At 32.4% G+C, this 19,955-nt stretch overlaps 1 protein-coding gene across 8 annotated transcripts in view; it reads right to left on the minus strand.

The window, feature by feature from the left end:
• The window catches only part of LOC143904540 (TOX high mobility group box family member 4-B), a 162,189-nt gene that overhangs the window by 45,276 nt on the left and 96,958 nt on the right, over positions 1 to 19,955 (minus strand). The window contains exon 1 of one of the 8 annotated variants that reach the window (XM_077419314.1): positions 12,687 to 13,165. The exons of 6 other annotated variants lie outside the window; for them this stretch is intronic. In XM_077419314.1, coding sequence (XP_077275440.1) covers positions 12,687 to 12,704 — 18 coding nt within the window. In that variant the 5' untranslated portion in view covers positions 12,705 to 13,165. Of the gene's footprint in view, positions 1 to 12,686; positions 13,166 to 19,955 lie in introns of those variants that run through there. One more of the 8 variants, XM_077419312.1, reaches the window with a different exon arrangement.

A 19,955-nucleotide genomic window follows, 5' to 3' on the forward strand; every position in this document is an offset into this window, starting at 1 on the left:
ATATCCTCCCAAACACATCACCCACTCCTACTCTTTTCACCCACACTCCCATCTCAAAACACTTCAATAAATCCCGAAATGTTCCAATATAGCCCAACACACCTATTCAAACACATTATCACCCATTTCTACTCTCTCAACTTACACCTCTCACTCCAAACTTCTTAATACATCTCAACATGTCCCAACACACACACATAGCTCAACTATATTAAATAACTTATAAATCTGTATATTATTAGTTGTTTATAGTTGTATGTCTTATGTTATATCACACAAAGTCAACACATTACTCATCATATAATTAAGATGCTAGATACTACAAAAAATACCCTTTTTAAAAAAGATGGTATCAAATATTACGTCAATAGGAAATAAAGAATTGGACATAATATAAAAATTAATTCTTTCCCGTTATTGATATTCAATCAAGTTCAATATAATTATGTATTTTATACTTAATTATGTAAACATGTATTTATATAAATAGGTATGTATAATTGTTAAATTCGAGAGCAAGCGTGGCGTAGCAGCGTACTGGTCTGCTAAACCAAAGATCTCAGGTTCGAATCCAGTCCTGGTAGAACCAAAATAAATTGTATCACTCGTCTCTCTTCCTCAACGGTATGGCAGCCCGTCAGGAGTATCCCTTGCCTCGGAACCCCCTCTACCTTGCCTTCGGATTCGGCGTTAAACTGTAGGTCCCATGTGCGCACCACAAGCACATGACTTTGGGGAGGCCTAAGTCCGACTCGGACTGTTGCGCTATTGATTTGAATTGAATTGTTAAATTTATATAACGTATATTTTCACAAAGAATTTTAAAAATGTAACAAATTTGTCTGTAATCACAAAAATAATAGAGTTAATGGTAAATATGTGTGTGTGTGTTTAGATTAAGAGCGATCTCACCGATTTCAATGCCCTTTACATATATTGTCAAGAACATGGCTCTGGCTAACTTGCAAAAAGTTTTAGTTTCTTTTCATACGTATATATGATTATATTATACATATAATTTGTTATAACATTATATACATATATAGATAGAAAGAGGATGTAAGGGTCACACGCAGATCCAGGTGCGTTTAAATATTATCTTGATTTATTTCAACAATTCCAAATTCCAAACGTTTCGGCTCCTGTCCGAGCCATCTTCAGTGGTATAATGTTAACTAATAAAATGTTCTCCTTAACAACATAGTGAGTTTACTATTTCCAAGTTTTACAGAAACTTAGTGATACTACAAGGTCCAAATCTGTAACGTAATTAAGGAGTTACATCCTTGTCTTAATTAGATTAATTCTATAACTCACCAAGTAGTCTGGAGAACGAATACATCGTAAAGTCAAATAAAAATGGTATGAACAATGGCAAAGGAGTGATCTGTACAAAGAGATATGTACGAGATCCTGTCGACACGACGCACAACACAAAAATAAATTGTAAACTATGTCCATGACACTTTGTTCTTTACAGAATCATGAGTTATATTTAATTTTTTTTATTACTGCGGACTCTATATATTGAATATCATTTCTTAAGTTTTACCTATACGTTTTAAATCTATTTTATTTTTACCAATATTTATTTTTACCAACGTTTGACTTAAAACTTTTCGACTAGCTACTTTATGTATTTATTATCGCTCCACTTTATATTATATATTATTTCTTACGTTTTGACCTACACGTTTTTCAATTTATTTTTGTCAACGTTTGACATAAGACTCGCCCCTGCCTGCTTAACCGAATCATTTTTGTGTTGTGCGTCGTGTCGACAGGATCTCGTACATATCTCTTTGTACAGATCACTCCTTTGCCATTGTTCATACCATTTTTCTTTGACTTTACGATATATTCGTTCTCCAGACTACTTGGTGAGTTATAGAATTAATCTAATTAAGAGAAGGATGTAACTCGTTAATTACGTTACAGATTTGGACCTTGTAATATCACTAAGTTTCTGTAAAACTTGGAAACAGTAAACTCACTATGTTGTTAAGGAGAACATTTTATTAGTTAACATTATACCACTGAAAATGGCTCGGACAGGAGCCGAAACGTTTGGAATTTGGAATTGTTGAAATAAATCAAGATAATATTTAAACGCACCTGGATCCGCGTGTGACCCTTACATCCTCTTCCTATCTATATTTAAATTTCGAGAGTCGTTATATATTATTATATTTTATTATACATATACATACACATATTTTAAAAAATACATCTTTCACAGAGTAGATTTTACAATTAAATTAAAATACATATGTATTATACATTTAAATATAAAACACAAATATATACACGGAGAAAGTTTTATATTAAATTTTACTATGCTGCCGCACCAACTGCGGACCATCAAAACGTCCAAGTTTAAATGCTATAGTCTTATAGTAAAATTACTATGTCCATAGCATCATTTAATGCTACGATCATAGCATTCAATGCTATAATAATGCTATGATCGTAGCATTATATATAGTTACTGTGTATATTACCTTGCTAAACTATATATAAATATAACTTTTTTTTTGCTCTGGTATAACTATTCTATTGTTCTTGTCTCAAGTAATTTGTTTGTGATTCAATTATATTCATTTTAACTTCCTTCATATCATATTTGACTCATTGTTAAAGTCAACTGCAAACATCGCTTTAGCGCGATTCTGAGTTAGAAATTTAAAAAAATATTGTTTACATGAAACAACCATGACAATAATGACATTTTTTAAATGTTTGTCGATTTGAACTTTGGATTACAATATGTCTGTTCATATAGAACGTATAAAACCAAAGTAAAGACTTTTGCCGTTTAATCGAAAACATCAATTATTGATTAAGCTAATAGAAACTCGATCAGTCTAGATGTTACTGGGATATGATAATTAACAATTGTTATAATGTTCAATTGGACGGCTCGCGTATGGATATAAGATAAGGTCTGCCACGTTACTTGCTTCGCGTATATTTGCTGTGACTTGTGTCTCCTGACATTATTTTATATCTTATAGCTTTCTCAATAGAATAAAAAATTCTTGCCAACGGCGGTAATGCAAACGACCAGTAAAACAGCTTGTGAAAGGTAATTCTATAATTTATTACGTGTTGATATCTAGGATTTTTTACATTTTTGTTTATTGGATTACATATTTACTCGAAAAGAAAATAATCCGTTTCTGAATCTCGCGGGATCTTCATCGATTTAATAAAACAAATAATTTTCAGCGATTGTAATAAGTTGACGACAGCCTAATACTATCAATAAACTCTGATTTAGTATTATACTCTTATTAAGCTATTAATGCCAGTTAATAATTATGTTACACTTACGCGGAATGTCGTGTCATTATAAGATCATAATGGTCGTGTGATCATATAGGTATGACTCAGGACTGAGAAAATAACTATCGCAATCGTAGTTACACTACATAACATTACTGTGATCAATTGTCTTCTTCAGCGATAAAGAGATAAACAAGATTATTTTATACAATTTAATTATTTAATCTCATAGATCCTTTATAAACTAGAAATCATTAAATCGTGTCAGATTGGTTCTATAGTAATTTAAATAGAGGAGAAATATTTTTCTTATAGTTAAACATTAGAAAAAAATGACACTAGCTGTTAGGAAAAAGTTAAAGGACATATATGGTTCAGCTTTATTTGACGTTACTTTTTTCGCACGTGCAATGTATCAGAAAATATGAGATTACATTTTTTGCGGCAAATATCTCAAAAAATATAGAAGATACAGGAAAATGTTTGAGACAAAAGTTGTAGGTTATCAAGGGGAACAAATATTATAGTAGTAAGACCAATTTTCGAAATAAATCGATTTTTTAAGGTCACATTAAGGTCATTTTTTAAAATAGAATTGTATGATTTTGTTCATAATATGATTCTTCCAATTATTCTACATGTAAATGTAAAAGTAGAGTTATCAAAAAATTAAAAGCTTACGAGATTTTTCGAGATTTGTCTGGGACATTTAAAATGGCACACCCTGTATACGTGTGTATTTCTCTCCACACGTAAAAATAATAAAATAGGATAAACAAAAAGTAATTTTTCTTGCGCAGAATAACTGCGCAGAAAAATATTATTACATAGAATAATATTTATAACAATGCGCTTTTAATATAAATTGACAAAATGATAAACACCATCAAATATAAAGAAAAATAGACTATACTTCCCCATTAAATGTGTTGTTGCATGTGCAGAAAAAAACAATGTCGAAGAAAGTTAAACTTTATTATAACTTTCAACATATTTTTCTATTCTATTTATATTTTTTTCCATCGAGATAATCATAAGAGAAACATGCTTTATTCAAATTGCTAAAAAATCTTTAGAACATACGCAATTTCAATGTTATAAAACTTGAAATTTTACAAAAAATTATAAGAAGAATTTCAAATTAATCATTAATTTGTAAAAAAGATTTGATCAGTTATAAATAAAAACGATATCATTCAAACAAAAAAGCTTTCGTAATTCAAAAATATTTTTATGCGATTCTCGCCATATTGCTAGTCAATAATAGCAAGAGAGACATGACAAATATACTTTACTAAAAATTATCGTTCTAGGCACACATTATCTGACTCTCTAGTAAAACGAGGTTAATATCCTCTTTACATGCTTTAATATTTCTTATTGCAGTATAAACTTATTATAAACTTATACTTATAAACTTAAACTTTATAAACTTATTGCACAAACAACTACTCTTTATCGTAGATAAACTATAAATTTAATTCTTATCAGTGGAATGCACTGTTACGTAGAAAAAGAAACGCTTTTATAGTTGCCATATCTCATTAATTTTTCTTTATCATATTCCTTATCAGGATAGAGGTATAAATATATAGTATTACTTGTTCTAATTTAATAACAAGAGACGGAGTTAGTGAGAAAAAGCTTTCTCTGGAAGAAGAAATAATATCAGAAACAAAGGAAATCATTACTTGCAATGACCGATGAATGTTAATAAAGTGAAAGTCAGTATTAATCGTTCCGTGTTAATTAATTACTAATTATCATAGTGACAGATGATTATATCAAAAGTTAACATCATGTTTCGTTCGCACGAATGTGTATGTATACGATTGTGTTGCAATAAAACATTCGACAGACATCATCGCGTGTTCCTGCGATTATAAAAACTTTCTCTTTTTCTTCTCTTTTCCGATGTCTTGTTGCGCACAAAACGTGCATGATATAGTCAGTTATCGAGCCAATATTAGGTAGAAAGCAGTTGGACACAAATATGATCAATGTGCGTGCGTGCATCCGTGCATTATACAGGGTGTTTCTTAAGTAAGAATAAAAAATTGAAGGCAATATTTCGTGTTTATTTTATTTTAGGTAGAAAAGGTCCTATAAACATATGCCCTAAACTGCTTCGTTTTCAAAATACAGGGTGTCAAAGATGCACGCCCCTGGTGGATCTAAAAATGTTTCATCGATACTAGAAAATGGTTCTTAATACCACATCATGTACGCATACCAAATTTGAATAAAATATCTTTAAACGTTTTCTAAATTTTCAAAATTTTCATATTTTTTTACAACTTTGATACCCTGTATTTTGAAAAAGAAACAGTTAGGGTATATGTTTATAGGATATAGAATCTTTTTTCTTTCTAAAATAAGCCATGGAATAGGGGAGACCGGGGCTCGTTGGCACCGTTTTTACAATTTCGGCATTTGAGTTTTTATACAACTAATTATCATGATTAAACAGTACTAATATGATAGAGAGAAACTTTCTTTACATTTTCATGTTATAGGAACGCTCTTGTATACCGTATAGTTTCTTTGTAATAAATGAAATATGAACATATGCTGCATTGTGGCCAACTTTCCCCGATAGTAGGGTAAGTTGGCTATGCGACAAAAGTCCACGTTAAATTAATAAATACGTAATAAAAACACAAAACGGGTAACACATACGTACTTCTTGATAAAGATTGTTTTATTTTGTAATGATCGAATATCAAAACGTTGTTGCAGAAAAATAATTGTGAACTATTTTAGATGTAGCTTTCTTCATCATAAAAATATTAATATAAATATATATATAGCTTCTATCAGCATTGTAGATAGTAAATCACGTGCTCCAGACAGGTCTCACGCGCACGGCAACAACAAGTCAAGCTAAGCGTGTCTTGATATGAGCCAACATACCCCATCCCTACATACTTTTTATTTCAGTCGTTTTATTACAATAAATTACTATTGTTAGTCAAAATAACATGTCGTATAATAACAGAAACTTTTCTTTTAACTAATGATACGTCACTTTGATTTACTTCTCAAGCTGAAGAACATTAATACGATATTTTGAAACGCTCGAAAATTTACTTGTCACGTACCTCTTGAATCAGACTTTTCTCTTTTTCTTATGTAATACTTGTCTGATTAAAATAAAACTTTGTGAAAAGTACCTATGTCATATAAGAAATATTTTGTGATAACTTTTCTATTGTTTTTTTTCGCTATAAATATACATAAACGGAACACATTGCCAACTTGCCTCTTGTGCCAACGAGCTCCGGTCTCCCCTATCTTCTTGAATTTTTTGTAGTTACTTACAAAACACCCTGTATAAGTCAAATCATGCACAAATAATATTTCCTTATCGTCTACATTATATTGACTCTAATAAATTGACGATGTAAAAAATCGAATAAGTTTGAACGATACCCGTGTGTTGCAGCTTGTATAAACAAAACGTTAAAAAACATATTCTATATACGTATTATAAAGACATAATATAAGAAATTACGAGGGGATTTTCTCATAAGTGCAATACGAGAAAATTACTGAAACGTTTGTCAGCAATCGCCGTAGAGATAACGAGCGTAAGAAATAACGCGTAACCGAGAGGCATTTTCGAATCATAGTGTGTTCTTATAGCGAGAAACACAATGGGCATTTTACAGCCCGGCAACAGCGAAGCTCTACCTGCGTGTATAACCGTTTTAGATGTAAGGGGTTCCATTGTGGAGGCACTTCTCTCGGCCTGCCTGCTGTTACTCGTTTGTTGGGAAAAGGTATTCTCCGTATTTCTCTTCTTCTCTCTTCTTTCAACTTTCTCAATGAGCTGCGTTTCGTTTGGTTTCATTTCAAACACTTGCGCAAGATTATTATCGCAAATTTCTCTCTCTCTCTGTTCTTCTATATCCTTTTATCTATTTCTATTTTACGATTAAATTAAAAAAAAAATGACATTCTAAGCTACAATGATATAATACATACAGCTTTCTCCTTTTATGAAATAATCCACAACAGAAAAATATGATCAACAGCACTCATATTAACTGTGGATATAAAGTTTCTATTAGGTTCTGGGACTTTTGCCACTTACTTTATAATTTTGATCAATTATGTCTTCCTTCTAGATCTAGAAAAACAAATAAAACTTGATTCTGTGCGTAATTAATGCTATGCAAAATATAAGAAAACATAGCGCAAGTGCATATACATATACATAAAACAGAGAGCAGTTATATTTATTTCACCCTTTTATTATATTTAAAAATATGTATAATAGGGATTTCTATATAGAGTTCCACATCTACTAATGCGTAATATTCATATAGTTAAGAGTTAAATTCATTTATATATATAAAAAACATGTTAAATATGAATGCTTTTTTCTTTTATGGATATTTATCGCTATTGTGTGATAGGTATCACTTTTCCACCTCCTTTCGAATATAATAAATTTCCGCATCAGAAAATTAAACATTTATCTATAATAAAAGTAACCCGTAATATTTATATATCTATGTAATTAAAAAATTAAACATTCGACTTGTAATTGTTGCTAGATAATAAAGTGTACAGCAACGATAATAACAAAATGGAGGTAGTAATTGGTCGGTCAAATGTTGGATGCAGAGCTCGATCTACATCCGCACCTGTCCATTGCTTATACCTCGAAATCGTTATACTGCATGCCGCAGGAGGGGAAAAGTGGTTGAGAAGCACTCGTGTTCCAGATGGTGAGATTCAAGACCAGTTTTTAACATCGTAAAGCTGTAAGCGATTCGTTTCGAAGTGAATTTTCGTTAACGGAACAGCACTTCATCCTCATATTTTCGAGACCCGTCTCTCATATTCTTTTTTTAGAACTCTGCAGTACAACAATTACAAGTCGAATGTCTAACTTCTTAATTATACCTAATATGTAAAGATAAAGCAAAATATTCTTGGATACAGCGATATATTATTGTTCTTTCTTTTTACGAATTCTCTTCTTATACGAGAAATATCTCGTAATATCTCTATGCTAAAAAAACAAACGATAAAAAAGAAAGATACAATTTATTCTCTTGAGATTTCAGACTTTTATTCTTTTTAAGCGTAAGCCCAAAAGTCGCGTGAATTTGATACCAGCATCAATCGGCAGGAAAATCTACATTTTCTACATACTCAAATACTTGAATTAATCCACTTGACGCATATTGTCGTTACTTTACATTAATTGCACACTATTGTCGTGGGAAATTATAACATACATGATAATTTATTGTCGTTTAAGAACTTATATAAATAATATTCCAGTAGCTTCTAGCGATATTATTCAAATAATAATTATACGACTTCTCTGAACTCGGAAAGGTTTAATAAAGATAACTTTCCGGATTATAAACTTACAATTTAAATGCAATAGCAAACAACTGTTCGTAGCAAACGTATAGGTAAAACGTATATATATAAGTAAAGTAAAAAAAAGTCGGCAAAACAAATTACCGGAATGTTATGCCCGCGGCTCGCGCGTAGATAGCATCTCAATTATGTGCAATTAGAAGCAAAACATATTATAATGAAAATGCATACATTCGTTACATTGGGAGGAGCTTTCCAGCAAGCGACACAGGTCGACACAAGCATCGTTCTATTTTTCTTTTTTGGTAATGAGCAAGAAAGATAAAACAATACTTGTGTCGAGTTGTGTCGCTTGCTGGAAAGCTCCCATTATTAATCGCGCTGTGTGCGACGTTACCTGAGATATCTGGCTAGTTTATCTCATACGACTGTGCATTTTCTAATTAACAAGCATAGCAGGATAAACCTTCGATGACAGACGATTGCGTTGACAGTTGATGTTTCGCAGTCATTATCACTCGTAACGTAATTTCGGAGCAGCAATTTTTTGCTCCTAAAGACGCAATGCATCGTGTATTATCAATTTTGCATTTATATGTATATGATATATACTATCGAAGATTGAAATATTATTATGTGATAGAAAATATAAACAACATTAAATAAACAATTAATCTAGAAAACAAGTGTTATTACGTAAAAGAATTATAAGCTCTCCAATATCTCTTACAATACCGTACAATACCTATCACTATTAAAGTGATTACAGTTACTTTCCGTTTTTAACTCCGTCGTTAACACCGTTTAATCTCCATTGTTGTTCGATAATATTGATATAATAAAATAATTAGATAATTTTTCGAAATATAATATACTTATTGTTAGTATTTATTCATCATCATTATATTGGACGTTCCATATATATATAGAGTGTCTGTCGAGTAACGACTATGTGACGCATAATGTTGAGGACAATAGAACTATCTATCCTTTAAAACATCTATCGTGGAATGGATACGCTCTTTCGATGGCACGAGTCTTTTATGCAACAATAAATACCACGTAATGGAATAACAAACGAGATGCTAAATGCGACCATGTAAAAAATACGCTATTTAAAAACTGCTATTTTTCATCAAGAGCATTAAAGAGGCATCGGCGATGAATATTTATCAGCCCGAATTTCAGACGTATACATACAACGTGACAAAAGGTACTAAAAAATTCAAGAATTTAAATAGTCGACAGTGCGCGGTCGACAGTCGTTTCGGATTCAAATTTCATGGTTAAGAAAAGATATTTATCGGTGCGACAGCAAAGATTTTTAATGGTAATATACAGTTAATGGTAAATTCAATCTTGTTTTTAATTAATAATTTCTTAATAATGATTTCAATCACAAACATTAATCTCGTTAATACGCACGGCGTGTTCCTATAGTGATATATATGTATGTACATATCTGTCAATGGAATTAGTCAAACGACATAAATGTCATTATGTTACGAATCAATACGATATTTGAGAGTATAAGCACATGTATTCCTGGAATAATCAATGTTATAGCATATTGTAAAGCTGTGATCAATGTTACTTAATCAGCTAATAAATTCGTTACAAAACAGATTTGGATAACGAATGTGAAAATACATTTGAAAAGATCGAAGAAGAAGATAAAGAAAGAGAAGGTATACCTATCTACCTACAATATGCAAGGCGAAAGCAGAATCAAAGATCTTGATAGATGCGCTTCGGTGGATCTTTCACTTGTAATTGACGTTAAATCCATTGCAATTTTGTTTCTCTTTATTCTTCTTCGTTTTCTTATTTGAGAAAATGATCAAAATCTCATTTGAGATTTGACAGCTTTTTCAAAAATAAAAACTTTAGGAAAGAAAGAAAGATTTTGATTACAAAAGTTAACTAGCATTATACTAATATGATGATTAATGATGTTTCAATTACTTCAAAAGCAAGATTTTATAATATATAATCAAAAAATCGTTAAATTACAACTTTTATTGAATGTACGTTCTTGTCTTATTGAAACGAGGAAACGCATGTATGAATTAATTCTGTCGTCTTTCGAAAATAGCACATTAATGTGAATTATGTAAGACTCACTTCCGCAAATTGTGTTTTGTCTCTGCTCTTTCAAAAGGGAAACAATAATAGAGACGCAACGTGTTAATGTATTAGTACGAATATTTATATAAGTATTATTATCATCTCATTAAAAAATGTTATTTTACACAATATTTCTAATCGTAAAAGATCTCAGAAATAACCAGAAATAACGTTAATGTTCTGTTGAACACGCAAAACGGATATTCTCATTTTTCAACCGCAAGAGGATAAGGCCACAAATTGTCTGAGAATTCAAAATTACTCCTGTTTTGATCTCGTTATAGAATAACGAGGCACTATCATTATCTTTTCGAAGTCTATAAGATTTTCGTCATTTCTAGATGGAACTCAAAATAGTGAACATTATTTAAAACCTCGTTTAAAACTTTTTCGTTTAAAACTATTATAACATATACGGATTATATAAGAACGAATGGTTTATGCGGTTTGTAAAAATAAAAGTAAATAACGGTTTAGGTAATTTTTATGAAAGCTAATTTTTTCGGCGTATCATATACATGTATAATAGATAGATATATATGTAATTACTTGGAGCTTGATCGATTTACGCATTACCTGCAATATAAAAATTCATTTTATCGTCTTTTGTATTATACACGCGCGAGTATACGTTTTCGTGATGATGAGATAAAATAGCGCATTCGCGCGTTTCGATGATGCAATTAGAATAATGCGAAACACGCGAGTTTAATTTGCGTCAGCGTTGCGCTGTAATTTATACAGCTACAAGGATACTCCGAGCGTGTATTATTATAACGATAAGACAGCAGAGATAAGTTATACTAATTAAGTCATTTTCAATTAATGATTTGTTTACCTGGTTTACCAGCACATAAAGAAGCAAAATAATTTTTTTATCAGATTTTAATTTTACCGTTAGACAGTACATCCTGATGCACTTGTTTCGTTCGAGATATACCATTTCGGGTATGCTTAGTTCTAATTAACGAAGATGGATTATAAATCATTCACGCTCCAGATTCTCGATGACTATTATGCTTTGCTATTAAGAATTAGTGCTCCGCGCAATCTCACGATCAATGATGTAATCGCTATTGGTTACAATCGCTGGAGTGACTCGTGGAGCGATTAATTCACTTGTATTCGCCTTGAGCATAAAGCGATTAAATACGCGGCTCTGTTTACACAACAGAAAGATTCGATAAACATATCCAAGTTGAATTTATCTGATAAAGATTTACGATGAGTAAGGCGATCAATCGAGTGACTCATTGTTGATTATTCTATCAACAATGTTGTTGTGCACAATGTAATATGATCTAGATCTAAAATGCAAATGCGCGGAATTTTTATTTTCCGTGTATCATTAATAAGTAATCATGATTATGCTTATTTGAAAGAAACGATGGAGAGGGGGAAGGAAGAGAATCGCTCATAAATTTTATAATTTATGCTGGGTCTACAATGCGAGTCGTAACGTGAGTCGCAAGAATTGACCAATCAGTCGATTATTCTCCTCAAATTCGACTGTGATTAGTCAATTCTTGCGACTCACGACTTTGCGACTCGCATTATAGACCCAGCATTAGCCAATTGAATCTCGTCGATATTTATTACCGCGCTGCGGTAAGCGAGAAGAAAACCTTGATCGATAATTGACAGCAAAAATAATGAAAGGAGTAACAATAAAATGGAAAAAAGATAGAGAGAAAATGTTAATATATTACGAAACCTCCCGTGGGTACTCGGGAAATTCCACGCCCTCGCACTTCGCACCGATACTCGAGATGGCGCCACGTACAGTAACGAGCCACTCGCTATGAAAAACGTTCGTGTAATGTGACATGCGGTAATTTCTTACGCCCTGACGTTGTTTGTGCCATACTGAGATTGTATAACGCTAATCATATGAACTATAATAGAATAAACGTTACAATTTGGTCACTTACCGGCGCGAAATCCAGCATATAGTATGTGAAGCGCGCGGCTCTGTACGTGCGCGCTGGCTAATGGAACGATCGAGTCATGAGAGGAACACGATTAAAGAGACACTTGAGAATTCGTGTATCCGCAATAGGTTAGAATCCCGCTGTTGAGAACACTCGCTTCTCACGAATACACGATCACGATCACTACACTCTGCGGATAAGTACGTATCACTCACCAAGGAACAGACAGCGAAATAGAAAAGAGCGTGAGGTTAGGGTTAGGCAGTGGGAGCACGCGGTTGCATGTGCGATACCTCCGTACACTGATACGACGATACGTTTCGTTCGTTATAGCGCGTTTTCGAAAACGATGAAGGACAGCGTAACAAGCGACGCACACTCCTCGCGGTGGTCGGCGCGGCAATGTGATTCCGGGTATATTGGTTCGCTCATCGCTGCAATGGGCGACGGTGGTGGGGTACTGCGATAGGGGAGGACGGTACTACTATGCGCGTGTTGGTTGGAGAGTGCGTGGCGCGACGCGGCGCGTGGTGCGGTGCGGTGCGGTGCGGTGCGGTGCGGTGCGGTGCGGTGCGGTGCGGTGCGGTGCGGTGCGGAGCGGTGCGGCGCGCAGTGGCGCGGCACGGTGCGGAGTAGAGTGGAGAGGAAAGGGAAAAGAATTCTATAAGCGAGGCTGCGAGAGTGTATGGTAGCTAAGCGAGGTATCTAGCAGAGGTGGCTGATTCGGGGGAAGGGAGTAGCATGGGGTAGTTGCAGAGGGGCGCGAGCGCCTCGGAAGGGTGAGGCAGATGGCTGTTTGTAATCTCTTTGAATAGCGCGTTTTCCATCTACAGACTAAATGCTCCATTTATTAACGTTGTGATTTCACGACGTAACGCGGGCCGCGGTAATTGAATGTACGCGGAACGCGGAAAGAGTCGCGACGACGACGTATCTAACGCGAGGAATGAGTACCATTCCGTTGTTTAGCGATAAAAACCATATCGTAATGAGGGAGCTGTATCATAAAGCAGTCTGTTCCAAATTGGAAAAAAAGTTTTTCGATTCAATGTTTATTATAAGTTTACGCTCCGATAATCAGTGAGCGAAGATGAGTCGATAGTCGGAATGTGCCAAGTGCACCAGCGAGATAAATAAAAGAGTGAAAAGGCCTATCCTATTGGCTCGCGATGTTATGAATTATTGTTAATATTTATCTCGCGCATGGTGTTAGGCTATCCTGCGGCATGCCGTGCCGCGACGTAGTGTGTGTGTGTGTGGCGTTCGTGAAAAGTCTTCAGTTTAACTATACCTGCTACCTGCTAGTAACGTGATCGTTTACGTCGATTAAGGCAACATGTGTTCGAGGAGTGTGTAAACACAGTCATTGAGTTTCAAAGTACAAGAGCAAATGTGCTTCGATATTACCAACATTGTAAGGCACAGTCCGTTTATCCTGCAGCTTACAAATGCAGAGACTTTATATTTACCGCGAATTTATAAATTTATTTGTAAAAAGCTTTTTATTTTAGTCACATAAAACTCGATGGGAATATATATAGTACACATACCGCGAGAGCGTCGATTTATCACTGACTTGAAGCGTCAGCAGTTTATATGAGTCTTGCAACTGATAGAAATTCGATCGTTATCATATCTTTGGTACTTAAAAGACCAATTGATTTAAACGCGTTGTAGTTGATAGATACTCGAGTTTTGCAAGATTAATGAGAAGAAAAATTCGGATTCATAAATCGTAGATTATCGTAAAGACAAGATAGATAAGCTGGATAAATAAAAATTATTCTATATATGCATAAGCATAGGAAGGGGGAGCTGAGGACCAGGCCCTTCCCAAATCAGTGTGTAGCCTTCCACCCAAAAAGCGAAAAATAATAAATAACAGTTTAGCTTACTAAGAGATAAATAAAAATTGAAAACACCAAATTCTGCAAGAGCAAAGAAAAAAGAATTGAATTTTGTGGAATAGTTCAATGATAATAACGAAATTCTCATCATATTTGATTTCCGTAGGTGGATGTAGATTTACTTCTGAACCGTAACTCCAGAAACATCTGGAATGTAGAACAAAGGCGATAATACTCGAAAGTAGTATGACAGATGATTCACAGCTATTTAGCCAATCACAATCGAGAGGTTTCTGTTTGTTTAAAGAGATCGTTAAAAAAGAACTGGGCCGTTTTGCGATAAAGGATTGCTGCTTAAGACTTTCATGGTCTGTTGTTTATTACATACCCAGTTTGTTTCTTTTAAAATAAGTGTAAATGTTTTGTCACTAATATATTTGTTCTAATATTGTTCAATTATTTTTAATCCAAAATATTTAATTGGGAGGGGGGGAAGTATGTGAAAGAACTTGGCCAATCTGGGGAGAGACCATGCCCCTCCCCATCTCTCAGAAAGTCTAGCTATGCCCATGCATATATACAAATAGATATACTTTATATATATAAAGACGTTTTAATACTGAATAAAAATAAAAAATTAAGATAAAAGAAAAGAAATACAAAAATTAGAAAAGCAGACTAAAACATTATAAAGATGACGCACGTGCGTTTTGTATAAAAATCAATCAACTTTAGTATAGACGATCATTCACTACTGGCAATACAACGGAAATGTAATCTCTCGTATGTAAATAATTACAAAAGAAAGATATTGAAAATGAACTAAAATCAAAAAGGCAGTTATATATATATATATATAAGGTGGTATTAATATATAATAAATACAAAGTCAGAAAATCTCCAGTGATGGAAAGAATGAAAGGCGAAAGAAAATATCTTCTCGTCGCAATCATGACAGAGAGATGTTTTATGAGATCTTCAAACGATAACATTAAATACGGTCTGTTTATTTATTGCTCCGGATTCGAGTTTGTTTTGGAAATACCCGACACATCGTGTGAATAATACCTGCATCTGTTGGCCTAGATAACGAGCTCTGACAGTGTTGGTGGGAGGGGAGGGAGAAGAAAGAGGGAACGGAGGCGAATGGATCTGGAGGGAACGGAAAGAGAGAAAGAAATAGGGAGAGGGAAGAGAGAAGAAGACTGAGGAAAGGAGGGGGAGGGGAGAGGAGAGAGAGAGAGAGAGAGAGAGAGAGAGAGAGAGAGATTTGTCATGTTTCATTATAAATACCATCGCAACCAAGAAGCCAGTTGAGCAAGTTTTATCTTCCACAATATGCTTTTAGGCGAACCAGCCTTTCCTGTCATCAATCACTTACTTTTTTCAGAGGATCGACTTTGAACGTTATTACCTTTTGACTTTTTTTTTACAGAGAGTAACACTTATTATATCGTTTAACACGTTGAAATGTATCGAACACGTGTGGATATAAGAATACGCGTGGTGAAAGATTTCATTGAGAGAAAAGTATTTGGTATTTGCGACTATAATTATGGTTGAGGTTCTTATTTTTATAGTTATTATTGCTATAATATTAATAAAAATAATCTTACATGTATAGATTTTTCGATTATGATCATTTCATCATATTTATAGTACGACTTACTATGCATAAATCACAGGTTATAGGTTATAGTGTATAAAACCATGTTATGGTTGAATGAATGCACGTTGAAGCTCCGTTATACAACAGTAATGTATAATAGTATGAGTCAGTTATAATTCGTATGTTAAAATAACTATAAAAATGTAGTTGGAACTGAAAATAACTAAAAATTATATAGTAAAATTGTATTAACTGCAACTATTTTTTTCTCCCAGTGTTTGTTTAAATTAATTATTCAGTACACGCTATTCTTATATAAAAGTGCATTTATTTGCATTGGTATCTATGTATCCATTTTTATTCGTTTATTATATCGTTTTTTGTTATATAAGAAAGTTGTAGGTAAGATCATACTCTTATCACAATACAAACTTTGCATCGTAACTATCACAAATATAAAGCACGATAAATTCATCTTGTGGTTAACAAACCATAATTAGTTACTTTTTTAAAAATCAGTTTCGTTATACGTACAATGTGTTATATTTTGTAAGCTGTACTGATATATATATATATATATATTTTTTTTTTAACGATAATTTAAGTTTCTTTTTAAGTACGAATGTATGTTTGTGGATACATGTATTTATTGTTATCATAACAGTCAGAATGACGACCATTAATGAACGATTATATTCATAAGCTTTTTGATAATGTCCTAAAGCCAATTCAAGGATAGCTTATCGTTCAGACTGAATATAGAGTACACTCGAAATACTTGTTTGAACGCAAGCTATATTGTTATAGATATTATAACTGCAATTAATACATTAAATACTGTAAGAAAATTGAACTAATAATGAGGATGCAGATTGAAATAAAAGAGAGTTGTTAACTGAATTTATAAAGTGTTTGTGTTTTTATGTTTGTAAATTTTTATTTGGCATTTCCATTGTATTTATTCAATTTTATAAAAAATAACTAAGCGAGATCGCGAAGCGTAAAGAATAAGTAGAGAAGGCTGCTTACATAATGCAAATAATCCGCGATAGCTTGTGTATTCTAACAGACAAGAAAGTTGATTTTCAAAGATAAAATAAGATCCGCTTTACGTTTTCGACCGTTCTGGTAGATCAATTAATGATACATTGTTACTGAGTTCTACAATAATTGATTTGCATTATAAAATAAATTTTAATTCCAACATAATCGATGGTAACGATATATAAACCGTACTTTTTGTATTTTTGTATTAAGGAATTTTTTTATAAAATTTATTCTATTTTTATTATTTATTTGTAATTGGAATAATTTATATCGATTATAATTTCCAAAAGTAATCGAGAAAATAAAATTGTACAAAGATCTTATATCACAAAATAAATAATGATGGTTGATTAAGCTGAATAAATCGAAAGAAATGGCAGCTTAAACGATCGAGGTTACGAAAAAGCAAATTATTTATCTCATGTTGGTTGAATACGATGTAATAGTGTTGTTAGAATTAACGGTTTGACGATGCAATTACTTCTTGATTAAATCGCACCTTTCTCTCGATTACTTCGCAGTTTCTTGAGCAGAAAACATGTTCTAACTTTCGCATTATTTCGTCGATAATGAATAAAATTATAATGATATTGGTAGATATAATTTTTTTTAAACAGATCTGAGATATCGATCGCACGGCATTTTTGAGAGGAATTTGATAAAAAAATCTTATAAAATTATACCAAACGAGTAAATTAATAAAAATATTGAAATTTTTTTGCTTTTTTAATCAGTCATGCGGTTGGCATCAAAATTCAAATTTCTGATAAATGTTTTATGTTTTTGTGACAATGTATTATAAATATATTCCGGTTTTATATGATGACTGCATGTGTACATAGAGAGAAAATCCAAGAAATCAAACGACAGATGGTCGTTAAAGAAAGTAGATGAATGGAAAGTGAACTCTCTTTTATGGTTATAACAATGCCATTACATATATTAATGCATATATAATATTTTTTTGAAACATGTATTTGACTATTAAAATATTCAAATCACCATATAATTCTTATATTATTTATTATACGTGCAAGATTTTCTATATATAATGACAAGATATTCAATGGTTTTAAAATATTGATGAATAAAAAGACTGCAAAAATGGTTACAAAATATATCATGAGATATAATAATACCATTGAAGTCCGAAATAAATTTTTAAATAAACACTAACTCCCTGTCTTATTTGTTCAAACATGTAGATGTATACGTACATGTACGTATAATATGTTCTCGCTTGTCAGAAAGAGCGAAAGAAAGGGCGTGCAAATAAAGCAAAAGTGAATCAGAATGAAAGATAGAAAAAACAAAGAGAAAAGGAGAAGAAAAGAGGAGAGGAAGGAAATATGGAGATAAGAAAAAAGAAAGAACACAGAGGATGTAAGAAAAAAGAGAAAAAGGCAAAAAGAGACTTACAGAAAAGAAAGCTGAAAAAAAGAAATCGAAAAGATGGAAAATAATAAAAAAGGCATAAAAAATAAAAAAGGAGAAGAAAAGAAGAGAGAAAGGAAATATGGAATATAAGAAAAAGGAAAGTACAGAAGAGAGAGAGAGAGAGATGTAAGGAAAAAGAGGCTTATAAAGAAGAAAAAAGAGAAGAAAGATAAAGTGAAGGAATGAAGAAAAGAAATGAAAAAGACGGAAAAGAATAAAAAAGGCGTAAAACAATAAGGAATAGAGAGAATGAAATATAGAAATGGAAAAACGGGAGAGAAAAGAAAGAAAAAATCAAAAAGAAGAAAAGAAAGACCGACAAAAGTGGAGAGAAACAAAACGAGGAAGAACGATAAGAAGAGAATGAGGAAAAAGGGAAGTGAGAGAGAGGGGGGAGGAAGGATGAGGAAAGAAAGAAGAGAAGGAAAAATTAATATATTAAGAGAATAAAACAAAATACGTTATGTCATGTCATATAACGCATCGGCAATAGTTTCATGCATTTGCCGTATATTTACAGGTACAGGTATATTTACATTATAGCATATTAATACACATATTAACATTACAGGTTTATTTCTGCCATCACCGATTACATTCCTTTGGACATTAAATTTAAGTCTGGGAACTCTATTTTTGCGCTTTTCCAACGACGAAAATTGTTACATTTTATTGACTTTTGACTGATAATGAGTTTTATTTGTAACTTACACTATATATATATATATACCGTTTTATTTCGTGATTATTAGACTTAATTAAGTTCGACCATCAACCATAACTATTGATCCAACTGATTTAACGTAATGCGTTTGATTGTAGCTCTGTTTTATGTATTTAACCACATTATTATGAGATTACTAGCCAATATCGATCGGTTTATTTATTTTTTGACATCTACTTATTTTTTTATTCATTTAATGGCATGTACTTTGATCAGATTTGTTCTTTTTGTGCTTCAAAGAAGACTAATGTAAGTAAAAACGTTAATTTGTACCTATATTACTTGAAATAAATTGGTTTTTTGTTTAAATTAATCTTTTATTTAGCTCGAAAGTTGACCATTTGATTATCTTATGTGTGTGTCTTACAATTAGTATTGTTTTTATTGAGCGGAAAAATTTCCTTTTATTATTAACATTTAATACGTATATGTATATGGTATCTCCGGTTTTTCCGTACAAACTTTAGCAATATGTTCTATGAGCAGAAATAAGACAAAAATGTTATATAAACATAGATCCTAAAATGCTATATTAGAAAGTTATAGTAAAAGTTAAAATTGTGTTGAAGAAATAATAACGGTCTTGCCATGGATAAACAGGATAA

This window comes from Temnothorax americanus, unplaced genomic scaffold, assembly GCF_048541705.1.
Source record: "Temnothorax americanus isolate GAGA-0224 unplaced genomic scaffold, ASM4854170v1 Scaffold53, whole genome shotgun sequence".
Taxonomy (NCBI): domain Eukaryota; kingdom Metazoa; phylum Arthropoda; class Insecta; order Hymenoptera; family Formicidae; genus Temnothorax; species Temnothorax americanus.